Consider the following 26,618-nt stretch of genomic DNA (forward strand, 5'->3'; position numbering starts at 1 on the left):
AGAAAATGTACCGTTAGGTCGACCCTTTGGAAAGAAAAGAACCAAACAGGCAAGGGAGGAGACATGGATGGAAAAAAGGGGGAGGAGCCGGACTCCCTCTGAGAAATTCTCTTCATGGGATGGCGATACGGACGGTGGAATCGGTAGTCGAGGGTGTTGCTGCCAAGCCAGACGGACGTGCGTTCATTTGTTCCTTCTCTTGCAAAAGTTGTTTGTGTGTCGATTATTTGCCAACTCCATAGGATATTTGTAACTACACACACAATATCTAGACATCAAAAGATATATTTTTAGTCGCATCCCGACCAGACTGCGACCGGCTGCGCACAACCAAAAACAAGTGAGAGAAAATTGTATTTCTTCTTCTTTTTTCCTTCTTCTTGTACATGGCGAGTGGTGGTGTGTCTGTCTGTGTCGGCTAGGATCCGCAAGATTGGCCATGTGTGTTGTTACGACTTCCGGCCAACTCGAGTGTTATAATCCTTGAGAAAAATAAATAAAAATTGAGCCAACACAATTTTTTCAGTAGGTAAAAAATAAAAAAAAAAGGGAAATTTTTTAAAAAGTCGCGTGAAAAATTCAACCGAGCGAAACAAACTAAAAAAAAAAGTAAAAATTTCGAAACTTTTTCGCGTGTGTGTGTATGGCGTCGCCCTGCGTGTCCAGGGCGACGACGCCGTCGGAGAGAGAGACGCCATTTCTCTTTATTCTCCCCCCACCCCTTGTACACATCCCACCCAGCACATATAGATAGATATCGACAACCGATAGATGATTAGATTGAGAGTACACACCCCATAAGTCTCCAAGGAGAACTGGAACGTTGGAAGGACACACACAAAATTTGCTGCTCCACTTCTATTTCGGACACCCAAATGTCGACGTGTTGGTGTAGCAGCACAAGTCAGCAATCAATTATTCAACACGACCGTGTCAAAACGTCAAGACATTTACAACTGAAAATGAACGTTCCATCTGCATAATCTAAATTTACTTATCCACACACAGAGCGCCAAAGCAAATTCTCCTGCATGTGTATAGACCTACTACACCATCACGTATATATAGTGTACGAGTCCATTAACCTAATGGCTTTCTTCCTATATACGACAGCCAACTGATATAGTTAGACTAGCTGTTTGCTTTCGGTCAACAAAAACCAGGAGCGTTTCTTTTTGACGAATTACACACACACAAACCAGTGGCCTATATGAGAGACAATCAATTTAAAAGCAAAAGAGAAAAATAATGAAATTAAACTTGGCACATTGACGGCCGTCGTGATAGTAGTAGGCGAACTTTTTTGGGGGGAAATGAACTAGTTTCGTGCAATAAACCACACCGACGGCCATCATCATCATTAGTTTGGAAGGAGGATCCTGGACTTTTTCAAGTCTTAACTTTGTGCGGTTTTTTGCTCGACTTTGGTCGCTAGATGTGTGTGTGTCGTCCCGCGTGTGCTCTTGCGGTTTGACTCTCTGTTAAGAAAAAAAGAAAGAAGGAAGGGTCTGAAAGTTATTTTTTTCTTCTTTTCGTTCGGGTGTCGTCACGCAGCTCTGCGTTCGTTCACTGCCGACTGCACATGGCTGAACGTACTACACACAATTCAGCGCCCAAGCTTGCCAGTTTCCATTTGGGAAATTGAAAATTCTATATAGCTAGCCGAATTGAGTTCATTTCCAAGCCCCCCCCCCCCCGACATACAGAGATACGACCATTATTCACGAAATTTTTTTAAAAAAAGAAAAAGAAACAAACATGACAGTCGCCTAGTGAGAGATATTTATAAAAATTGGGAGACATATATAAAAACGGGAGAAAAGGGCGTTGTTAGAGAGGACGCTGAATTTCATCATCACTCCTCGTTTCCTTTTCGTTTACAGCGTGTGCTGCGCAGTCAGACTTAATAATGTGTCTAAAATGCTTTAAAAAAAAAAGAGTCCATTCGTCACAGGCGTTATACGGTGTCTCAGCAGACGCACATATTTCGGGAGATTATCCATCATCCGTCTCTGTTGGATTTTCTGGGGAAAAAAGTTACATAACTCCCGCCATTTCTTTTTTTTCAATCCTTGAAGTGAAATATGCCGTCTGCTATTATATTATTCACATCCACACCCTGTGGATGTCCGGTATATAGTTAAAACACATTTTTATCGCACAACAACAACAACACACAAAGTCAGTGAACCGTTGGTCCATAATCTTGCTCGTATGTAACATAATAATAATGCTGGTTCATGTTGGCCTAGAGCAGTCCCCGGCCATCACCAGGCTACTGAAATGTGCAGAGTAGTAGCTAGGTAAATCCACTCAAATCATGTGTGTACGCACGTCACTGTCTCTTTTTTCTAAATTTTATTTACAAGTGTATGAAATTGCCATGGTATTCGGCCAATCGGAATGTATTTGTCAACATTCTTTTTGTTTTATTCTTTTATTCCATGTGTGAAGGCCATTTTAGCAGACAGCCGACAGTGACTCTAGCAGCCGACGCACTACGCGGATTGAGTTTGTCATTTGTTCTTCATCTTGGCGCCCCCACCCCAATAAAAACTGTGCCACCCTTCAACGACTACAAACGTAAACAGAACGTACACACATATATATTCTTCGCCCTAGCAGTTTATATTGGGTGTATCTTGTGTGTTGTGTTACGAGTGTGTGAGTGTGTCTTTTGGGGGTGGTGGTGTAATAATGGCGGCCTCCATTGCAGCTCTGCCAACAGCGGCGCACAATAACAGTATCAACAACAATGGTGGCAACAACATGAGTGAAAAAGCAGCCAAGCAATCAGAGCAGTGCAGTAGCAGCAGCGATTCGGAAATGATGAGCATTTCACTGCAAATGGAAGAACCCACCAACAATGAAATGACTTCCACTGGCAGCATCGCAGACGAGGCGTCCCCCATCGAATCATTGAAACCCATCATCACAATTAGCGGCAGTTTCACTGACGGTAACTCGGTAAGTACAATGTGTTTGCACACACCAAATCAAACACGTATACTTGTTAAAAACAAATCTGCTTCTTTTTCGTAAATCTCTCTAGCTCCCTGCTGTTTGTTTAGGGTGTGTTCGACAACACCTCAACCTCCCACACTCGCAGACTTTTCCTCCAAGGCTGTGGTGTTTGTTTTTCTTCCCCGGTCCTGGGCTGTGTGTGTGTCCCTGTGATTACGGTTTATGCTGTTTGTTCAGGTCTACCACTCCAAAGTGTGATTCTGTTTCGCTTTTGGAAAACGACAGTAGCTGTATTTGAAGGCAGCTCAGCAGCCCTTTTTGCTATTTGTAGTGGAAACAAATCAAGTCGACTGGCACTCACAAACAGCCAGCCCATTCAAGAAAAGGGGGGCAGTAGCACCACTAAAGCTTCTCTCTTCGTGTCAGTTTGCCCCTCCCAAATTGGGATCTTGATTGTTGACAGATCCTTCTTACGAAATGTGCATTGCAGCTCCACATTTCTTGCTTCAAGGCTGATTGACGTCGAGAGCTGACTTTCATTACGGCTGGGGAGACGCCAGCAGACGCCATTGAAGCGTCTTGTTTCCGTGTCGTCCCTCGACGACGACGACGCCCCTGTTTGATATGGGAACTTTTGGCTTCCATGTGTGTAACAGGATATCTGATTGCTTTCCTTCTTTGTGTTTTAGATATTTAAACAGTCGTCGTTTTGGTTCATTTGCCGCTCGGGGGGGAGAATGTTTCCTTTTAAATTTCATTTGTTTCCACAACTTGATGGTTGTATAATGAGCCGCTTAGAATAGGAAACACAGGAGTCACTTTAGAAAAGTTTTTCCAACCAATTCTTTCGGTAGAACTATCAGGAACTTTCCACTCTCTCCGAGTGATTAAGTCGCAGGGATTTTCCAATAATAGAACGGGCGGGATTGTTACGTGCGTGACGTGTAATACACGGGGAGGAGGATCGATCGATTGGCGTCGTCGAAAGATCACGGAGACAGACGATTTTTATGTGTGTACATTTCCCTTTTTTTTTGTGATTCGGCCAATTGGAAGAGCACCGTTTCCATGGGTGCTAAATCCCTACAACTTCAGTCTACGGTTGACAGACTCTCTGCTCCCAGATTCTCGGCGTGAGTGTAGCAACAGCAGTCAGCTGTGTAAAGGGTTAGTAAGGTCGTCCCGATCTGAATCAATCATCAGCTTTCTCTGCCGTGTGACGTCACACAGCTAGCAGCCCGTCAAGATCGATCGGAACATTTTTGAAAAATTTCTACCCGTCACTTGTTAGTGAAAATTGCAGACAATTTCCAACCCAAATGGACAAACCGTTGGTTCTCCATTTGGTTTTCTTATTTGCTCACGCAACGAAAATATTTTTTTAAAAAAGAAAAATTCCTTTTTTTCTTTTTATGGCGGAATCTTCTGCCCGGCGGACACACACACACAATGTGATGGTAGGGGAAGGAGGCTTTTCGGTCGGGAGTGTGTGTGGAAAAGACAACAGCTGGGGTCGGTCTTGTCGTCTCCTTTCACGACTGCTGCTGCTGCTGCTGCGGCTCTCACATACACAATTCTGGAAAGGAGGGCAACGACGTTTCGTATATAAATCCTGACGACGTAGACAGTATTTTCCCATCCAATAGGAAAGCGGCCGCAGGATATGTACAAAAAGAGCCCAGGATAGTGGTGTGTTGTTCCTGGGTTCGGCCATTTAAAAATGGACGCGCTCCGTTTCTTCTTAACTTTTCTGTTTGAATCATTTCGTCTGGTCAAGGCCGACTAACTGTTTTTCGAATTTCGCGCCATGACTGGGTAGATTTGAAATTCGTTTTCGGGACTGATGAATATTGACGTAGCCCTTTTTATTTTTAAATAGCAGCAGCTTTTTGTCAGCTAACACAAAAATAGGATTCCAGCTTGGCTCGTCGTCGTGAAAAACGCATTACACAGCGTTGCTGCTGCGGCTGCAAAATTTTTATTTATTCAAATTTGATGACGAAAGAGTCTCTTCAACGCCATCAATTCTCTTTTGTATTCCGCTCGGCTGATGATGGATTCCACTTTTGTCTAATTCCAAAGCGATTCACAAAAGAGATGAATGCATTTTTAACGAGAACATTGCTGACGACGAGTGTCCATAAATCTATAAAAGAAACAGAACGTAACACATACCCAGACGTTTTTTTATTTTTTCAAAATGGCGTTCAATGATTCAAACGACTTCGTGTATATCTCCATCTAAGTATCGATCGGGAGCCTCATAATGCACACACAATTTCGTCCTTTCTCGTTTGAAATCCTCTTTTATAACATGATCTTTTCAATTTGAATAATGGAATCGGCTTTTCTCGTGAATTCTCGCTCCCGCGTTTCATGTTTTTTCCTCAGACTCTCATCTCTTCTTTTATGCTGCTGTGCTGAGCTTCGTTCTGTTTTTTGTTTGTTCACGCACAATTCCCGAGAGAGTCTGAGCAACTCTTCGGAGGCCTCGTTTGGGCGAGAGAAGATATAATGGTGGCCGCCATCTTTGTTGTCGAGTTTTGCCACCACCACCTTTTGTCTTTCAGAAACATAAGTTTTGGGAGAGATTTTTTAAAGAAACATTTTAAAAATGGCTAATTTGGAGGGAGAGATTTTCCAACGGTTTCAGCACGAGTCACACACGTGGTCTCTAGGGAACCGGATGTATCGATTGATTCGTCCAATCAATTTTTTAAAAATTCTGTAAACTGGTAGAATTTTCGAAAACCAGTTGAACTAGTTTCAATTCAATTAGAACAAAAATTTTCATCAAATTATCTCGACCACGTGCTTTGATTGAATTGCGAAACGTGGTTTTAAATAGCCAACGACATTTCCACCCTCCCATGTAACCCCCCCAACCACCCCCTCCATTGAGCCAATCAAAAGTCATTTAGACCTACGATTCTCATTCGTCCAAAAACAAACACGAGGGAAGGGGTAAGCACCGATCTCCAAGATGAGCCAAAGAAAATTGGTTGTCTGTGGTCAGTGAATCGTTTGGGTAGAAGGTGGTCGCGTGTGTGTCGTTCCTCAATGTCGCCCTCATCATCCGCTGCCACCGCCATGATGTCGACGACCACCACGTTGACCATGTTCGAAACGTGTTGCACGATGGACCAGTGGCAGCAGATCGGCTACTTTTCTTACAAGGCTAAACTAAGACAGGATATTAACGACGATTGGATCGATATCGATCACGACATTTGGGTGAGTTAACCGGTTTTTTCTTTGTTGTCTCTTTTTTCGATCGAGTTGCCTCCAGGGATCCAACACGTGGGTTTTTTGTTCTTTCGTGTTATTGAAATATTTTCATTGGGTTTGGAATTTTTATTTCATCTTTTTTGTCGTGAACCACGTGCTTTTTTCTCGGTATTTGTTTTTTTAGCCGATTTGCGAGTAGATCCGATTGTCGAGTGCTACCGGTTTTTATTTTATTTCTTTTTTATTGGATTTCGTGCATTGGAATTTGAATCGTGAGCAGCTTTTTTTTTTTCATTTCCTGTTTCTCTTTTGTTGTTTTTTTGGTTCAATGTCGTGACCACGTTGTTCGACACCTAGCGGACAATGTTCGATTCTCTTTGTACGTGCGTTGTTCCGCCACCGCTAGATGGCATGGCGAACAAAAACATCTTCGCTCGGGGGGCTTCCTTTGTGTGTCAAATGTAATCGATCGAAGGCTTCCCATGCTGACCAGCAAAGAGCAGCTCGCTGATTTTTGTCCCGATAGCCTTTTTTTTTATCTTGGCCAACTAGCGAAAGATATCGGCTCTTTGGTGAGGGTCCCGCATTTTTTCGTTCAACTCTTTCCAATGTCTAATCGCCTTCGTTTGATTTCCTAATTCCTGTCATGTCGTGGAAAGGCTTCCCATTTGTTGATGTCGGGTTTCACGATCCTCTTTGCCCATTTTGTTTTGGTTGTTTTCCCATTTAAAAAAAGGAGCATGGAAGGGAGTAGAGATTAGACTTGAAAGTTTAAGGAGATTCACGGCTTTATTTTGGCTTTTCTTTAAAGGAAACTAATTGACTCTACGCAAACTTTGCCGAGCTCTTGGCCAAAGCGTTCGTGAGTGGGTGGGATTGGCTGGAGAGTGGATCAATAACGGTCATTATGCAGTGCAAGTGCAAGTCAGCGAGCCCCTTTTTTTGTTTCCCCTCACGTCATTCGTATTGGATTTTCTTTAAATCAATTGCAACGGATGAGTGGCGCATTTCTCAACCATCGCAGTAAAGAAACAAATGAGATAAAAAGATCGCCGCCAATATTTCAGTCACAGTGTTATCGATTAGATTCTTTTAGACGCATATGGCTGAACAATATTATCGTGTCTAGTGAATAGAAAATAGAGAGAGAAAGGGAGGTTGTTAAAAGAATCATTCGGGTGTTAATGACAGGCAGCTGTTTTTATTCCTCTAGGGGGGGTATAGTAGTCGTCCCTTAGGAAGTGGGTAAATGGCAGGGGGTCATCTCGGTCGTCTAGTTTCCGCCCGTTTTCCCACGTCACGTCAGTCAACTGTGCGAGCAATAGATGGCGTTTAAATGGCGATTGCCCATCGGGATCCATACCATCGGTCCATCCACTGTGTAGGAGAGGGGGGGCGGAGTCTCTTTTTGGGCATGCGCTGTAAACAGGAAGAAAAAGCTGCTGCTTCCAACCCTTACCAGAGACTCTTTACTACACAAGAGTCGTAGTAGTCGGCTGGTTTTACACAGACATGCTTCCATGTCCCTTTTGAGTGGTGTGGTGTGTTGTTTTTGCCTTTTGCTCTAGATTTTTTCCTGTCCGAACCCAGTAGAGAGTGGCCAACGCTGTTTGATCGACAATACAGTCGTCTTAAAGTGCTGTGATTTTATTTTGAAAAACTGAACGAATTTGATTTCGAATTGAAAAATTAATTTTTTCAATTCGCCAGTTTACCAGAAAACAAGAAACGAGAAAGTTTGACACTAGATTTATATCAAGTGTGTGGGTCAGTTAGTTTTGATTGATTTGATTTGGATTCCGAATCGAAACCCCCAACAGCCGCCAAACTGTGGAGCGCCGGAGCATTCTTCCTTCCTCCGCAAGGAGTCTACTATCCGGTGAATTTTTACTTTTTTTTTTAACTTTTTCTCTCTCTCCCCTTCTAAGATTTATATTTATACACACATTTTGGTTGCCCTGCACTCGTATGTTGGAAAGAGGCTATTTTTAGGCAAGGACAGAAAAATTTTACGTGTGTGTGTATTTGCTTCTTCTTGGGTCATGTGTGTGTGTGTGTCTGTACATCTGGAACTGTTCCAGTAAAACACTCTGGGACCCTCTCTTAACACACACAAAAAAATACCCAGTAGCTTTTTGGGTGAACATAGACTGGGGAGGAAGGGGGGGTTTTTCAGATGGGGGGAAGGAAAAACGGATGGAAACATCTGCTCTGGTTTTTTTATTTCCTTCCTCATCTGTACGTACATATTGCAGCTTTAGAAAAAGAAATTCTTTTCTTCTGAAATTTATTTATTTTTTTAAATTTTCTTTCTGTGTATAATAATGAAAAATTTAGTTTGTGAGTTCTTTTTTGGTCGCCATGGCGTCATCGTCGTTGACTCAATCAATCGGTAGTTTCCTGCCCCCAATGTGGGAGGCTTATTGCTTTTTTGGAGAAGGGGGGTCCTGTCCGTTTCGTAACGAACCAGATCCTGTGTAACAAGCCCCTGACTTTTCTTCTTCTTCGAAATTGCTGGGTAGAGTAGAGCCCGGTATTTTTGTAAAAATAGAATCTCTCTGTGTGTGGGTTATTCGAAAGAGGCTGCTGCTGTGCTCTCCCACAGACTCTCTTGTGTTGCCTTTTTTTTTGTTTTATTCTTTTTCCCTTCTTGTTCTAAACCCCGTGACGATGAGATGAATAGCTGTGCTCCAGATGTGCATGTGTCCATGTGGCTGGGGCATGCTACCGGAGACGCGGTAGGAGACCATCTTCTTCTTGTTGATTTTGAGAGAATTTTTCTTCCTTCTTATTTTACAACGGGGCAGAGTTGGGGCTGGTCGTCCTCCCTTTTTAAATTTAGACCTCGTGGGTGTGTGTGTGTGTGTTAAGACATACAGACTAAAACACATCTGGAAGTCATCCAAAAAGGAGAGCACAAGTAAAGCGAAGAGAGAGAGAAAACGGCACTGTGTGTGTGTGTACATCTTCTTCTTCTTCTTTGCCCCATCCGCTCCATGAACTTTATTGATCCGCCGACTCCGTCGTCGTCGTCGCCGCCATTTCTCTTTTCCCCATCCTCCCCTCCTCCACCACCCCCCTCCAGTTTGATGACGGATGGATGGGTCACACACACACACACTATATAACACTGTTGGTCTCCCGGCAATGCGCCATAAAGGAATAGGAACAGACACACTCACTCGAAAATGGATCGTCAGCCGGAGCTTCTGGCTGTAGGATGGATACGGATGTTATATGCTTCTAGCTTTTAATTTAATTGTGAACAGGCCAAGTCAGGAGTCGGGGTGTGTGTCTGTGTGTGTGTCAAAGTTGGGGAAAAAGTAAGGAAGGAAGGAAGGATGAAAGTGGAAGAAAGGCCAAAAAAGGTCCAAGACGAATAGTAGAGAAAGAGACGCAATGGTCGATCGATGGCGGCGGAATCGAATTTCTCTTCTTTCTCCTCCCGACCTCCTCCTTACTCCCACCCCCACAAAAATAAAAAAGGCAAGTGGGGGGGTCCAAAAGTCAGTCCGACATTCAACACGAAACCGGCGGCGCAATGTCGGCGCCATACAGCCCATTTTTTTGTTTGTCAAGTGTCGAGATTCAATTGAAAAATTCAAATTGAAAACATCCCAGGAAAAAGTTGTTTTATACCCACCTACTTGTGACTATCACCTGTGATTGACGTCATTGAAGATTCATTTTTGGCTAACTTTTTTTGATTTTTGCTTCTATTGCAGCACATGGTGCAGGCCGGATTGGCTCCGCCCTATGCCCAGTACGGACAGGGCGGAGGTGATGCAGCAGCGCTGGCCCAGGCGGCTGCCCAGGCGGCTGCGGCTCAGGCAGCGGCGGCCCAAGCGGCCGGTGTCGCCGTTCCGACCAGCCAGGGCCCCAACAATGTCGGCGGTGGCGTAGGTGGCGGCGGCGGTCCCAACTGCGGGGGCTTGAAATTGGAGAAGGACGACGCCAACGGATCCATGGCCATGACCATGGCCTCGACCAGTTCGTGTAATACTTCAACGTCCACGAGCTGCGTCCTATCGGGGTCAGTGGGAGTGCCGTCACTCGGCTCCCAGGCCGCAGTGGCAGCCGCTTTGGACAGCCTTTCCGGCGGAGCAGCAGCAGCTGCTCTTAGTCTCGGAGGCATCGATCAATCTTCACTAGCCGTAAGTAACACACACACTTTACTATGCTTCTTCTTCTACTGCTGCTTCTTCTTCTATTGTTGTACAGTCTCGTGAACTGTAACCAACCAGTCGACCACTAATTGAAGACATAAAACCCGAAATTGATGGCCAGAGTTGGTGGCGCCATCCCTTAGCACTGACCTGATTCACATTTTTATTTTTTCTTACAGGCGGAATTGAATGCGGCATTCGGATTGAACTTGTCGCATCAGCTAGGAGCCGGACAGCAACAACAGCAGCAGCAACAACAACAGCAGCAGGACGTGATGGCGGGCAACGGCGATGTCAATGGCGATCCTAGCGGTTGCGTAGCGGCCGCAGCGGCTGCGGCTCAGGCCGTGGCGGCTGCCACCAACACAGGCTGTTCGGTTTCATCCAGCAACACGACACCAACGTCCGGAATGATCACCACCATTGACCTGTCGGGATCGGGATCTTCGTCATCGGTCGGCGTCGGCTCTGGAGTAGTGGTGCAGACGAGCGGAGCCGGAAGCGTCGCCGGCGGCTCTTCCTCTCCCAAAGAGATGCCCAAACGCCTCCACGTTTCCAACATCCCCTTCCGCTTCAGGGATCCCGATCTGAGAGCCATGTTCGGGGTATGTAGTACAACAACAACAACCGATCCAGCCCTTCTAGCATCTATATATTGTAACAACCGAGATCAATAACTTTCTTGTTCCTCATTCAAAGCCCAAAACTACTGGCAGTCGTCGTCGTTGTTTGGCTGGCTGGATCGTTCCGGGCGATCTAATGTATATATATATATATTATACATGTGATGATGGACGGGAGGAAGAAGGTTTTCGCCTGATGGGGTTTCTTGTTATTGATCGATGGTTATATATCCCTTCCCCCCTTACTCCCTGTCCGCCCTCATCAATCAATTCCGGCTGGCTTTCTTTCTCATTAATAACAAGTCCGGAAGAGTGTGAGAGAGACAAAAAAGAAATACTAAGTCAATCACATCTTCCCCCCTTTTGTGATTTGTCACCATTATCTTTTTTTTTATTTGTGCTTGGCTTTGGTTAAGTTTCTTAATTCCCTTTTTGATTTGTATCTGTTTACAGCAATTTGGACCCATCCTCGACGTGGAGATCATCTTTAACGAGCGCGGATCTAAGGTAAAACAAACGAGAAAACGCGAAACTTGATCGCCGTTGTTCTTTATTTATTTATGTCTTGACTTTTATTTTAATCATAACAAACAAGAAAGAAAAGAAAAAGTTTTGTGATTCTTTTGGGCCCGAGAAAAAATAATTGTCTCCCCGGCGAACACAAACACACACACGAGACTTTTGTGGAATGGGGGAGGGGAGGAGATGCAGTTGAACTTATTAATTAAAAATCAATTGTGTGCCTTGTTGTTTAAGAAAAAAAGGGGAGAACAACCTACACACAACAAACAACAAAAAAACAATTCCGTTTTTCTTCTGTATTGTATTATTTTATAGGCCCCCCAAGGCTGTGCAACAATCAAAAAATCTGTGATGATGTGCAAACACAAAATCAGAAAAAGAGAAACGAAACAAACAAATGAGAACACACGAAGTTAAAAGAGAGAGAACACACAAGAGCGCACACACATACAACAAGCGTCAACGTGCGCTGGTCTTGGTTTAAAAAAAAAAAAGACTGCGACCAAACAGTTGTGTGTCGATGTGTGTTTTGACAGGTATTTTTTGATCTCCCCGTAATGGTGATATTTATGAATTGGTGATGCACGGCTCTTTGGCTCACTCTCTCTCTTATCTATCTCTCTCTCTCTCTCTCTCATTTCTAAATCAAAATTACCTCCCTTGTTTTTTTTTTATTCCTTGTACATATCTCACTATTTTTATTTTCCAACTGTTGGAAGAAGACAAAATCATTTTGAGCTGATCACGCAAAAAGTCACCAAAAGTTGTTTAGTAGAAGCCCGAGAGGTGAGAGCATTTTTGATGAGCATATATTCTGTCATGTGGTCTACTATATAACCGGGTAACTTAACTCCCCCTTTTTTTTCCTCCTCCAGCTACTTATTTGCTACTTGCTCTGCACACCACTGTCGGTTTTTCTGTCTTTATATCTATACATGTCCTTTTTATTTACCAAAAAAAGCTAAAAGCATTTTAAAAGTAAAAAAAGATAATTTTTTTTTATTGGGAAATAGTCCGTGTGTGTATGTAATTTTTTCGGTTTAATTATTTTTCGAAGCTTTAAAAAAAACATAAAAAATTCCCGATTGTTGAAAAAAACAAAATCCTTTTGGTTGTGCATTCTGACATGTGGTTGCTGGGATGTGGGTTTACTTGGCTGCTGGTTATATCTCCCCTTTTTCTATCAATCCTCTTTTTTCCCGCCGAAAAAATTCGAATTGGAAAGGCTTATTTTAGATCTAGAGTATTTAACACCAAACCGGAAATGATCTTTTCTAGACGATTAAATAAGGAATCAATTTGGAATGCGCGAAAGAAAAAAGATACGAGAGACTTGTAAATGTTTGCGTCAGTTTTTACTTTTTCTTTTATTTTTTACTCTGTTGGTTTTGTTGTCTGATTAGCCGGGGAACATTCATCCGCACTTCCGGAAATCTTCTGGGATTCCGTACATGTATATATATTTAGCTATACGATTCCGCAACTTTTTTTCTTCCCTCCACCCGTTTATTGATTGTTTCCTATTTGCATTATTCGTCTCGGTTTATTTTTATTTTATTCTTGTGCGATGGGGGGGCAAGGGGGGAGGAGTATGCGGTTTCTCGTGAAATAATCCATTTATCATTTTCTTTTCCTTACTGCTCCGGGTTTATTATTTGTGTCGCCGACGACGATCGGTCGATCCTTACACACTCCCATGGCGCCCATTTTATCGATCCTTTTCTTTTCCTCCCTTCGTGAGTGTTTCGTTCCAACCCCCCACCAATCTTCTTCACGAGCAGACACCGGCGCATGCAGATGATCCTTATACTCCCGCCCCTTTTTTTTCATTTCTTTTCTCCTTCTTCTCATAGCTGCTCCTCTCTCTACACACTCTTGTATTGATTTTTGTCAAGAGAAAAAAAGAGAAGAAGAAAAAAGTCATTCCACAATGCTATTTATTTCGGGCTGTTGTTGTTGTATTTGTGTAGAGAGACTTTAGACAACAACTAAACCAATCGAGGAAGAAGAGGGAGAGAGCTAGAGAGAGCGCAACAACACGCAATAAAGAGCTTCCAAAATGTTGTTGTTGTTGTTTATAATTGAAATTGACCTTCTAGAGGTGGATATGCAGAGGGGGCATGTGTGATGTGGTGCCTGATGTTTATTTTTCCTCTATATGCGAATGGAATTATTATTTTTTTCCTCGGAAACACCACCAAAAAAAGAAACAAAAAACACACAAACTATTTTATCCCCTATTCTCCCTGTTACGGTGGAAACTTGTGGTATCTTATCGAATGCTGGGCATTATACTTCTCTCTTACTATTATATATACATCACTCTCTCTCTCTCTCTGCTGCTGCTGCTGCTGTGCTACTTTGACTTGTTGGCCAATCGATCGATATTTACATGTATGTGTGTGTGTCTGTGTGTTTGAAAAAGACAAAAGGAAAGACAAAAAATCCCGCAAAATTTACCCTGGCCGAATTGCAGCAACAAACATTTATATATCTCTTAATCATTTTTTTTTTCGAACGATATGCCCCTCTTTTATTTTAATTTTTTTTTTGGAACTTAACTTATTTATTATATTAGTCTGTTGTCTGATGTTTTATTTGTACACACAAAATTTCCCCTACTGGGTGTTGTTGTTCGTCAAGCCTTTTTTGAAAGAAAACATTCACAATCTCTCTCTCTCTCTCTCTGATTTCCCTAGGAGGAATTTCCCCCCTAATTTAATTGATTTAAAAAACGCGCTCTTGAAATTCTCTCCAATTTGATTTTTAATTTGATTGATCATTATGATTTTTTTTTTGTATTTTTTTTTTCTTTTTGTATTTTGTCTTGGCATGCAGGGGTTCGGTTTTGTAACGTTCGCAAGTAGTGCTGATGCGGACCGCGCACGAGAGAAGCTTCATGGCACCGTGGTTGAGGGACGCAAAATTGAGGTGTGCATGATCTTGATTTCCCTTTAAAAAAAAAAAAAAAAAAAAAAACTACTTCAACAACTTTTGAAAAACCTTTTGGACAACAATTTACCTCCCCATCGACTCAAATGTGTTTTTTTACAAAAATTCCCCTTCACCTTTTTCATTTACCACCTTTCACCTGACTTTTTTAATTATTTATTTGTTTTACCCTGATAGTTCTTTCTGTCTATAACCACCACCTTCTATCATTTTTTGTTTACTGACTTGATTAACCTTTCGCTTCAGTTTTAATTTATCCGAGAAAGAGAAAAAAAAGGTAGTCGAAGCGCTTAAAGTTCAGATTGAAATGGAACTTGAACGTGCCAGAAAACCAATTTTTTTTTTTTAATTTCGTTACAATTAATTTTTTTTTCTGTGTGTGTGATCGGGGAATTTATTTATTCGTCGCGGGAATTTTGTGTGAATTTTTAATTAGCCAGAAGAAACCAAAAAAAAAAGCTAGTGGAAAGTCTTTTGCACCCCCCTTTGTAATTCACACGTACGTTTTTTGGATAGATGTTTTTTAATTTCTTCTGGTGAATCTTCCTGATCGATGTTTTTCTACACTCTCTTTCTCCACAACCAGATTATTTATTAATATTTCCCATCTACGTCCATTCCCTCGAAGCTATTTTTCTGCTAGCCATCCGCTGCTATTTACATACTATATATATATATACGTACCGCTGCTATTAATTCATTTTTGCTACTACTTACTCATCTCTCTGAGAATTTGTACGTATTTCAAAAACATCCAAACATTTGCCTGATTCGTGGCTGTGGCCGAACACCCAAAAAAAGATTGAGCTCGGTTGTGTATATTTTCGTTTTTTGTGGAAATGGATAGACACACACCAAAAAAAACAAAGCAATCAAAAACAACACACCATTTCTATATATTTCCCTTAATTGTGGCGTGTGCGCGTGAATTTGCAATTTGTTCATTTTTCATTTGGAATCGTCCATTTTTCATATATCCGTCTCGTCGTTTGTTGGCTACAAAAGTTAGTTTTTTTCTTTTTTAACTTCATTTCCTTTCTCTCACACACAAAATATCCCACCAGCCAAAAAAACAAAAATTTCGAATTGAAAGAAAATGAATTGTCATATGATTTGTTTTTAATTTTAGATCGTTCACACTATTTTCTTCGTGTCGCATTCGTGTAGCTCCTCCCACATAAAAATAAGAGTCTTGCTGCCTTTTTCTCGAAATCAAAATGGAAGAGAAACAAAAGCGTGAATTTTTTTCCTTGATCTCTAATAATCATCTAATAATTACGCGCGTAGATTCAAAAAGGGGACGCTCTGTTCTGCTAGGGCTAGAAAGAAATGTGTAGGCTTGACCGTGTCGTTAACAAAGAACATTTATATTTATTTTCTTTCATTTTACTTCTTATGATTTTGCACGTTATCCTTCTTCTTTTAATACTCCCGAAAAATGCAAATAAGTTTGTTAATTTATTTGTTTTTTTTTATGTCTTCTTCCTCCGTTTCTCCTTCTGAATGAGTTCGATTGATTCAAAACCCTTTTATTAATTCAATTCCTCACCCTTCTTTCCTCCTACCTCGTAGAAAACTTGTTGTCTTGTGTGATTGTTACAATCTCTTTCCAAATGCCATGATGTTTGTTCATTTTTTCGAAATTGCGCGAATGTGGTGGTCGCACTGGCTAATAATCTTTTCTTTCTCTTTTATTTTTTTGTTTTGTTCGTCGTCGTCGTCCACGTTTGCGTGGCTGTGTGTCTTGTGTATTTCCCCGTACCTGTTCCTTATTAGGTCAATAACGCGACGGCCAGAGTACAAACCAAAAAACCCGCCACTCTTCCTAACGGTAAATTTTGAAATTCAAAAAATTCGCGCGCCAATAATTACAAACATTTTCAAAATGTACTAATTTTCTTATGCAGAAGAGCAAGAATTCAAGTCATCCCAATTCCACTTGGGACTGGAAGCCGCTGCAGCTTTGCGAGGCGTTGCCCTTCAACGCGGACGGGTCCAGCGAGCCGCTGCGGCCGCTTCGGCCTACCCTGCAGCTGCTGCCGCCGCTGCTGCTGCCGCTATGGCCCGACCTCAGCTCACTGCCGCTTCGCTACAGTACGTCACATTTGATTCCCTAAAGTGAAATTGGAGGTCGTTACTAAATTTTCTTTTTTTCCAATCGACTCACAGGGGAGCGTACTACGATAATTTGATGGCCCAGGTCCAAGCCCAAGCGCAAGCCCAGGCCAGCGACGCCTACAGACTGCAGGTAGGACAACAATATGTAATAACCATTTTCTAAAAACATTTATTACCTTTATTACTACTACTACTACTACTTCTTTTCGGGTTGAATTTTTGATCGAGTTGTACATGGAAAATTCTTCTTTTTTTTTTACCCGTTGGTTATTAACAAAAAAACAAATGGAAATTTAATTTCCCTTTATGAAATTAATTTTTGACGCATGTTTAAATAATTGAATTGTTTTTGGCACGACAAATTTCGTCGGGGCGATTTTTTCAAAAAATTCAAGAACGTTTCAATTTGTTCAAAACGAGCATGCAAAATGGGGTAGCTAGATTATTAATTACCGTGTCGTCGATTCCTTAAAAAACTTTATTATGTGGGGAATTTACTCATTTGGGGACTCTCGTTTGACGTGGGAGGGGCGTCCCTACGAGCATCAATCATCTCTAGATAATTAATCGCTGGGAGATAATCACTCTGGGGGGGAGGAGGGTCTTAGTAGAAAAGCTCCCACTCATCCGAGGCAATGTGTAGATTACTTTTGATTACTTATTAACAGAATTAGCGTGCGTGTCTTTTCTTTTTGTGTGTGTGTGTTGGTTTGTTGTCTTGCTTTGTTTGTTTGATATATATTCTGCCGGGAGGTTTATGTCATCTGCGCGCGCATTTCGGTTTAACCGAGTAAACCATCACTCACTTTTTCCATTCTTGGGGTCTTAAAAAATACTTGACTCATTGCCACACATATTTCTCTTTTAATTAATGATGAATCGGGAATTTATAATTAATTTTTTTTTTTAATTAAAAAATTACTTTTGCAAAAAAAAAAGAATTTATCTTGGTTGTTGTTGTTGTGGCCACGCGCGGGAAATTCAAAATTTCTTTTTTTTCTTTTTCTTTTTTTTTCTTTATTGCCTTTGGCCGAAAAATTCGTTTTCCCCTCCCGTCCGTGTGTTGTGTCCTATTTTGGCGTGTGTGTCGTCGTCGTACCCCCTTTGTGTCCGTCTGCAGCAGCAACTGGCAGCAGCAGCCGCCGCGGCCGCCGCTACTCAGCGACCGCCCACTCTCTCGCCGTCGCTTGCATCCGTACTGTCACGCAACTCCCAGTCCACAGTAAGTGGCTCCAATCAAAAGAGAGAAAAATGAACAACAACAACAAACAAATAACAGAGCGCACAAATTTCAATCGGAGAAAAAACGAGAATTATTTTCTCATTTTTGTTTTTCTTTTTCATTTCAAATTTTTATTTGGTTTAAATTTTTATTCTAAAAAAATTAAGATGATTGGTTTCATTTTTTAAAAATTTCTTCTTTTCTCTTCCGGATATTGAGGAAATTTGCATTTGGCTTGGGCATGGAATTTTATTTTTCTTTCCCCCGGTTGAAACTAACATTCATGGAAAAGGCGATGTTGGGTCCGTGTCTATATCCAGCTGATTGGAAACCAAATTTATTTGGTCTCGATAGAGTTCACACACTTTGAAGAAAAAGAAAAAAAAACACGGACCAACCATCGTCTTTGGTATTTTTGTAGATGATATTCTTCTAGTCTACATCCCCCCTTCTTCTTTTATTTGGTTGTTGTTGGTCTCCCGAGTGTGTGTGTGTGTGTAACCCTTTGGGTTTTCTTCTTTCCCCTTTGGGTCGTTTTTGATTCAGGCATGCCGCAACATTCCTTTCATTTTAGGTTTCTGTCGGAAATTTATTTTTCTTTTGCCTGGGTTTTCTATCGCACCTTGTTCTTAGGTCCTTTTCTATCGGAACCCTTTTTTCTTTCTTTCTTTATAGTCGTGTGTGTGTGTGTGTAAAAAACAAAATGGGGGAAACTCGCCATTTATGCGTTTTCTCTTTTTTATTTTTTATTCATTTTTGTGCACGGACCGATGGACTTGACCAGGAACGATTTTCTTATTCAACTTCCTTTTGTTTTATATTTTTCTTTTTAAAAAATAATGGGGCGAAGAAAGCAACTGCGATTGAAGTGAAATTGTGATTTTTGTGTGTGACGTTGATTTTTTGGTCTCTCGTTCGATGCGTTCATCTTTTATTCTTTTTTGTTTGTGTTTCCGCGCAATGCGTTGACGTCGCAACAAATTCAGGCGGGCTATCTGAGTCAGGCCGCCGCTGCTGCCAATTACACCGCGGCGGCCAATGCGGCAGCCCGGGCTTACGGAGCCGCTGCAGCTGCCCAACCTTCAACAATGGCCGCCTACGCTGCCGTCCCCGCAAAGTGAGTTTCCCCCTTCAAATGATTTTCCACATTCGATTCGTTTTTATTCTGCAACATTTATTTTTGAAAACCAAATTCAGTTACGGAGCCGATCCGTATTTGGGGCACAGCATCGGACCGGTGCCCACGTACGGAATTAGCAATTCCGCCGAACTGCAATCCGTCAACAAATTGGTACGTCAAAACAAAAAAATTGAATCGAAAATTGTTCGATTGAATTAATTTTTGTTTTTTGGGTTTATCCCCGCAGGCTGCCATGTACCGAAGTAGTTACAACAGATTCACACCCTATTGAGAGAATCTCCCGGAAGTGAACGACGTCGGTGAAGAAAAGAAACAAAAGAAAAAAGGAACGAGAGATATAACAAATTGAGTAAAATACCCGACCCGCTGCCGTTATTTTTTTCCTTTTTAATTGTTGAGTGTTTTGGTGTGTGTGTGAGTGTGTGGCCAGTAGTCGTTTCCCTTCCGTTCGTTCGGTCGTCTCACACGAAAAATCACCAGCGCGCACAAACAACCAAATAACCAGCCCCGAAACGCACAAAAATTTCTCACATGTGGTGACACATGTGAGAAATTTTTGTGCGGGGCCGGCCCAAAGTATTTCAACTTTCTCCTTTTTAATTTTTTTTAAACCAAAAAATCAAGCACAACAACTGGGAGAAAAGAAGAGTGGGCAGTTTGTTGGGTCCCTCGGTCCTCTTTTTAATTATTTTCTCGACTCCTGAAATTTTGTTTCTCTTCTCCTTTTTGTTTCACAGTCAAAAATTGTGTTGGCCTCTCTCTCTCTTCGTTCGAGGCTTCCAACAACAAAAAACGTATACCAAATAAGAGCCTAACGGACCTCGTTTTCCTCTTTCGCTTTCTCCTCCTACTCGCCTCCACGCCCAATTTTCAGAAGAAAAAACAAAAAATTCTCTTTTTTTTTGATATAACAAAAAGATTAATTACTCGGAATCGTTCGTCTACCCCCCTCATATTTGAATTTACTCAGATGACGTCCCCGTACACACAAAACAGAAGAAATACTCTCGAGAGTGATATAATATTTAACAGAAAAACAAAAAGATGCGCACGTGTATTTGTTTCTTGACACACAAATTCTCCTAGTACCGAGTTGACTCGATTTTTCTTTTTTTTTTAAAGGGAGGAGAAATTTCATTTTTAGCACAAAACAAATTAGCAGAAAAATTGTATTTCTCACGCTCTTCCGGCTCAAACGACGATTTTTTTCAATTATTTTAATTATCTTGTTTTGGTGTTTTGACGGCCAGTCGAGCGGCTCTCTCTCACCGAGTCCCCCTCCTCCTCTCTCACCTGTTTATTTCAAAATCGTTTTTTAAAAAAATGAGTAACACACACATACTCAAGGCAGCGCAAAAAAAACGAATACTCATCCTCCTCCGTTTGTTCCTCCTCTTTTAATTTTTGCGTGTGTCTATTTTTATTGAGTCCCCCCATTTTTTTTTAATCGATTATTTTTAATTTTGTCTCGTGTGTGTACCGCAGCTGGGTCTCACTTACTCCGTTTCCTCTTGCCGCTTTATATACTCATCACTCGGCCGATTCGAAAAAAAGTTTCCAAATTGGGAAATGATTTTTGGTCTCTTATTTTTAATTAAATTGGGGGTAAAGAATTTTCTTTTTTTTTTTTTCGTCGCGACTTGGCAAATTGTTTATTGCAGTTTGGAATTTCTCGAACCGGATGGAATCTTTTTTTTTTCAATTTTAATTCAATCAAAGATTTGAAAAATAATTTTTTTTTTTCGTGAAGTAAAAATGAAAAAAAAGTTTTGAATTGTAGACATAGTTTATAAATCAAAGTTCTCTCTCTCGACTACGATAGGGAAATCAAAAAAAAAAAAAGGAAAACATTTGCAGAGGGGTTTATATAATTTCACTGAGTAATCGCTAGTCGGTATCCCCTCCTGTCTCTCTCTCTATTCTCTCTCTCTTGATTTCTTTATAATATTTCTTATAATATTTCATACTCATCTCCGAAGAAGAAAGGAAAAAACATCTTTTATCTCTCCCAGGTTCTTTTATTATTTTGATGTGTATGTGTATGTGTGTGCGTGTGGCTGTCTATCATATTAGAATCTCTTGAATTTTTATTTCAATCCTTCCCCGAGAATGAGATTTGCCTCGCTCCTCAAAAAGGCCAGTTCTTTTTTAGTTTTATTTCTATCCCCTGTCCGGATGCAGTCCTGAAAAAAACAAAAATCAACTTTTTTTTTGTGCAACATTTTTCAAAAGTTTTTTCAGGTAGCCTAAAAGAAAAACTAAATTTTTTTTCAAATTTCTTTTTTTGGTTTTATTTCCCCCCCCCATTTTTCATTTTCGTGCTCTCTCATTCGTGTTCTTCTCTCCGACAAAAAAGTCTTCTAAATATGATACAAACTACCCGAATGTGTGAGTGTGTTTTTGTAGGTGTGTATGATGAACTCTGTGTAACGTTTTCGATAAGAAGATGATTTAAAAGAAGAAAACAAAAAATGTACGAGATGAGAAAAAATCCAAAAAATCTTTTCTTATTTAATGTGCCAATTTCTTTTTTCTATAGGTACCACTAGCGTTATCGATCGTGTTGCGGAAATGTTTCATTATTTTTATTTTATTTTTCAGGAGCTGCTTTAATTGGTGAATGTGGGAGAATCTAAGTTGAAATATTAAAAGAGGCTAAGCGAACAAGTTTTCGACGACTGCGAGAGAAATCCCTCGAGAGATTCCCTGTTTTATCCGGAAGATGCTTTTCTACTCACGCAGTCGAAATAACGAGCTTTTCCGCACGCTGTACAAGAGGCCCCTTTTAAATAATGAAATAGAAAAAGAAGAGAGAGTTAACTGGATGTAGAGCATTTGTATTCGAGTCACCGGGGCAGAGCAGCAGCACAGGACGCACCACTCTGGAGAATATAACTCACTAAACCTGCCCTCCCCCAGTCCGTGATTTACTTTTCACGTTTCTTCTTTTTTTTCCCCTGGGATTAACAACTGTGTGCTGCACGTCTGCTGAAGTTTACTCGAGTCATTTATTTGCGACACGCCCGAAAAATGTGTCTGAAAGCGGGAGAAGGAAATCAATAGAGAACGGGGGCTGCTGCTGTTGACATTTTTTTTAAGGTATACACGTATTAAATTACCATTTAAATGCGAAGCCATTTTGTCTAAAAAAAAACAAATTTATTTTCTTTCCATTTTTTTCCAGGGAAAATACTTGAATCATTCGTGACAGTCAGTTGATTTGTTATGTTGAGCATGACGGAGCAGTCGAGTGTCGAGTTCCCTCATTTATTATTAAGCGACACATTTTCGTGAAAATTTCAAAACGACTCGTGAGTCATGTGTCTTTCGACTGCGGTCTGGAGAACTATTTTTTTCCAGGGATAAGCGATGAGACATGTATTCCCCTCGTTAGTAGACAGCTGGAATCGATTTCTAAATTTATCAAAACCGCTCCATCCCGCTGCCTTAAGTTATTCCAAGCAAACCCCCCCCCCCCCCCCAAAAAAAACTGGCCATCTGTAGACAAGTAACCAGTGAGTATAGTACTAATAACTATAAATACTTGTTTGTTCTTTCCACCAACCGAAACGTTAAATTGCATTCATAAATTACGCTCACTTTACCTTGAAAGGCTTTTCGGCAGCCGGCGCTGTGAAACACACACAATTCCCCCTATCCTGGGCAAGCGATTTCCCAGGAGTGACGACATCAGGGTTCATCGAGTCGGAACAGAACAGCGTGAAAGCCCGAAAAACACTGGACAAAACTGGTTAGGACTTTCATCGTTCAAAGTGGTGGCCGTTGATCGAATCATCTGTCGTCAAGGTCCTTTTTTTTACAAATGAGAGTAGTAGTACATTTACGATACTAGTTCTATAGAAAGTAGAGATCGATTTATAATAAGGCAAACGACGATTGACTTGTCGTGTTCCAGGCAGGGCGACCTCCTCCGCATCTTACAAACTTATACGTCCATGTTTCCTTTTGTTTAAAAACAAATACTTCAACATCACACAGGCCATATTTTCCCGGGGAAATGTACATGTCGAGTCGATTAAGGCGTATCAAAAACATGTACGCACACTCGGGGAAAATTGTCTTTTAATACCCCACGTCACAGCCTATCGATCATAAAAGGCCTTTTTCCCATCCGGCGCGGAGTTTATAACATGACGTACGGTACGTAATAGTTAAATTATTTTCGAGTGTTTTTTTCACAGATCATTCGGGGGTCGATAAAGGGAATCAAGTCAAGAATGGCGTGTTTGACGCAAGTTTAAGTCGGTTAAAAAAAAGAAAAAAGGCTCAAGTTTTTTAAGCGGCCAGAAAAGGCGTTGCGGCTGATGGCGGCCATCGTCGCCATTTTGATCTAAAAAGTAACAACACATTCCCGATTGAAACTTTAGAGTTTCTCCCATTTTTTTTTCTTTTTCGTTCTATGGGCGCCAGTCATTCGAAACTGCAATTAAGGCCAAGGAAAAGAAAAATTGGCATCCTGAATTATCCGGCCAAGTCAATCAAAATAGACGGCACGAAACCAATAAGTTTGGATCGGCCGGATGTTGACAAATGAACGACCTTTGATTATGGATGGCGTAATCCGGTGGGTTTTATAGGCAAACCCGTCGACACGCAAATCATTTGATTCATCGACGAATAATAAAAAAGAAGTTACATAAGAAATATGTACGTACGCCTATAATCATTACCGCCATTTTGTTATTACCTGATGTGCCTAGGGTTTAAAAAAAAGTAAAAACAAAAACGGGAGCTATAGCAGCCGTTGTCAGGGGTTAGTTGTTTACGACTGTGCTGGTGTACAACGGGTCAAAACTCTCGGCGCTGCGAAGGGGGGTGCTGGGCGGGGGTCTGGGGTGGGGTGGGGTTTTTAATGTTGAATCGATTGTGACGATGCCAGTAGTGCTCGTCCTATTACACTGTGCTGCTGTGGTTCCCAACTTCTCGCATCCAGATATTAACTCTAAGCTAAAAAAATAGTCGACTTATTCTATTTTGAGTGTGTCCCGCGTTCATTACATTTCCGTCTGGCGTTTCTAATCACGCCCCCCACCCCAACCCCACCTCACCTTTTCTGATTGTTCGGGGTGGGACAGACGCGGGAGAAAATGGAGGTGACAGGAGCTGCAGGAGGAGCGACAACCCAAGACGACTGCTGCGCCGACGACATACCCCAGCAGATGTACGTCCAGGTGGAGCAACGTCCACCTGTCCCGGTGTCGACCAGGGGCGACGATTCACCCACCGGCGCTGCCGCTCCCTCAACCGGCCGCTATGTGGTCACAGTGAAGCTGGAATGCCCCGACTCTCAGGTCATCACTCAAGCCTGGACGCTGGCCACGTCCGCTGGCTCGCTCAAGGAGCGTCTCTCCCGCATGGTCGAACTGCCCGTCGGCACTCTGCACCTCATTCACGGCGGTAAGGCCGTCCAGGATCACGTCACGTTGGGCGAGCTGGGCGGTCGAGTCAACGAAACCATTTCTCTGTCGCTGCGCTCCGTCGATCCTGTGGCTTTTCCCATCCGCATCAAGTCCTCCCTTCCGCCGGAAGATCTCATGCCGCTGCCGGACGTCATCACCGTCCGCATTCACACCAGTGAGTAGTTCATCATCTCCATTTTTTTAAATTTTAATTCAATTAAATTAAAGGCAATTTTTGTTGGGACAGAAAACGCTCCGGATCGTGACCTGGTGGTGGAAATTGAAAATCAAAGTGTCTGCCAGCCGTTTCTCGGCGGATGGCGGCGGAAGAACAACGGCGTCTGCTACTATCACGCCGAGACTCAAACGGATTACACGGTCGGCCCGGACGATCGCCTCCGCATCTTGACACCAGGTATAATAGATATTCGAAAATTTCAATCGATTCCGGCGCCCTTCGATGATGGGATAATATGTGTTTGATCCATGGCCGGAAGTCAAACGGGTCGCTAGCCGATATACTATTATATAGTCTCTCATCAATTCAGACGGGCCAATCGGTGGCTAGCATGACGTGTATTTGTCCGTCTGCCGCCACATTTCAACTGAACTTGTGAAACGAAACTTTGTTTGGCTGGAATCAACTTTGATCTGGCCCAGTTTTGTTGTTATTTATTTTATTTTATTTCATTTTTTCGCCAGTTTTATCATTTTTATTTTTATTTTGAAAAATAAAAATTTTGGCTATTTTTGTACTTTTGATATAGGTCCCAGGAGCAAGGACTGCCAGGTGGCCACAATCCGCGACAATCACACGCAGAGCTCATCCAGCGTTTCGTGCCAAGTGCGCGGCTTCGACTGGAACTTGTCGTCACGAGACGACAGTCTCAACGCGACCGGACGATTCGTGGCCCCCCTGGACGACGTCGACAAATCTGTGAGTAAATCGAACCGGAACCGGAAGCCCCGGAATGTAGATCAAAACCGGAATCATAGGGTATGACACCGTTTAACTATTGAATATGGATTTTTAAAGCGTAGGGTCAAGCGTTGCGATCCTGGGGAGAATCCTTACACTCCTCGACCTTGTTCCGTGACCAGTTCGCTGGCCGAATCGATCGACAACAATAATCCGGCCATCGAGCCGGTGGAGGCTCTCATCATCCGTTTTGGCGACGTCACAATCGAGAAGAACCGCATCAACGAGGTCGACAACCAACTTGACAACCACCGAATCATTTTCCACGAAATCGAAATCCTCAACTCGACCAAATCGTCGGCCGTCAAGGATCGAATTCTACGGCGTCTGTTGCACAGGGTATTACAACCCCCCATTTTGTAAAAAAAAAAATTCTAATTTAATCAACTTAAATTAATTCAATTAGATATCGCAACCGAAAGTGTGGAGGTCGTCAACAGGTGCCATCGTCGAGGTGGACACGGTCGAAATTGAATATCTACGTGAAATGCGGCTCATGTACGAGGCCGTTTGCAATTCGACCTTGACCGAGGAACGCGTGCGAGCATTGCACCTTTTGAAACGAACGGCAAGTTATTATTTTTGCGAATTGTTGAAATTAATTTTAAATTTTCGTTTTGATCGGTGCAGCTTTGGAAGAAGAGCGGACCGTTAGTCAAGGAACTCCTCCAGTTGGCCGATCGTGAGCTGGACCTGCTGGCCAGAGGCCTCATGTCTTCAGCGTTGAGCGGACTCCAATCACGACTCCGGGCTCTTTTGCGCCATTTCATCACCGAGCAACTGCCCCAGCCCCCGTGTGTTTAATACCTGAAGGAAGAATTTTAACTTTAATAATAATTATCTCGGCTGTCCATAGTCAATAAGATCATTCCATTCGTTTTGCGTGAAATCCTTTTTAAAAACAAATCGTGTCACACTCGTTTCGACTAGCAAAAATTGACCTGTTTGAATAGCTCACCTGTAATATGCTGGCGGGAACAAATAAAACTGAAATCAACTCAAAAAAATTTCAAACGTGAAAGAATCCGAGGAAAAATGAACGATGATTCGTCATCCGTGTCCATTTGTCTTCGGGGAAAAACTGATGTCGGAATGCCCCCCTGTGGGTGCGTTCGCCAGCACAATCAATAATGCTGACGCCTTTTTCATCGAAGCGTTCACGCTTGACGTCATGTTTTCTTTTGTTAAATCCCTTTTGGCAGAATATGTAACTCGTTAACATTTTTTCTCTTTTCTCTTTTTTTCTAGGTTTCCGCCCCTTTGGAATTCTACGACCCTGGTAG

The 26,618-nt window shown here is 42.0% G+C and overlaps 2 protein-coding genes and 1 long non-coding RNA gene across 17 annotated transcripts; 2 read left to right on the forward strand and 1 right to left on the reverse strand.

The window, feature by feature from the left end:
* Positions 1-106: 106 nt before the first annotated feature.
* LOC124204755 (RNA binding protein fox-1 homolog 2-like) lies at positions 107-19,240 on the forward strand. 14 transcript variants are annotated; one of them, XM_046601945.1, is made up of 13 exons: positions 111-340; positions 2,455-2,967; positions 9,918-10,346; positions 10,538-10,963; positions 11,435-11,488; positions 14,342-14,434; positions 16,232-16,286; positions 16,363-16,549; positions 16,625-16,718; positions 17,694-17,795; positions 18,782-18,912; positions 18,993-19,086; positions 19,163-19,240. In XM_046601945.1, exons 2-13 carry the CDS (start codon positions 2,698-2,700, stop codon positions 19,205-19,207), a joined length of 1,980 nt encoding a protein of 659 aa, XP_046457901.1. In that variant the 5' UTR covers positions 111-340; positions 2,455-2,697; the 3' UTR covers positions 19,208-19,240. The 14 variants fall into 14 exon arrangements, with proteins under 14 accessions (XP_046457910.1, XP_046457903.1, XP_046457912.1 ...); XM_046601943.1 differs by having other exon boundaries at positions 115-340; positions 18,764-18,912; XM_046601946.1 differs by having other exon boundaries at positions 115-340; positions 16,625-16,703.
* Positions 19,241-22,488: 3,248 nt separating this feature from the next.
* Positions 22,489-26,342, forward strand: LOC124204757 (IQ and ubiquitin-like domain-containing protein). 2 transcript variants are annotated; one of them, XM_046601959.1, is made up of 7 exons: positions 22,489-22,687; positions 24,033-24,531; positions 24,604-24,771; positions 25,124-25,293; positions 25,393-25,674; positions 25,742-25,903; positions 25,966-26,342. In XM_046601959.1, the coding sequence occupies exons 2-7, from the start codon at positions 24,045-24,047 to the stop codon at positions 26,137-26,139; spliced, it is 1,443 nt and encodes a 480-aa protein (XP_046457915.1). In that variant the 5' UTR covers positions 22,489-22,687; positions 24,033-24,044; the 3' UTR covers positions 26,140-26,342. The 2 variants fall into 2 exon arrangements, with proteins under 2 accessions (XP_046457915.1, XP_046457914.1); XM_046601958.1 differs by lacking the exon at positions 22,489-22,687 and having other exon boundaries at positions 23,807-24,531.
* On the reverse strand, positions 26,100-26,491 carry LOC124204759. The gene is made up of 2 exons (XR_006879103.1): positions 26,294-26,491; positions 26,100-26,142 (listed from the first exon to the last, which is right to left on the reverse strand). It is a non-coding gene; the product is annotated as an uncharacterized LOC124204759 (long non-coding RNA).
* Positions 26,492-26,618: the final 127 nt, after the last annotated feature.

Source organism: Daphnia pulex, chromosome 10 (genome assembly GCF_021134715.1).
Source record: "Daphnia pulex isolate KAP4 chromosome 10, ASM2113471v1".
In the NCBI taxonomy this organism is placed as follows: Eukaryota; Metazoa; Arthropoda; class Branchiopoda; order Diplostraca; family Daphniidae; genus Daphnia; species Daphnia pulex.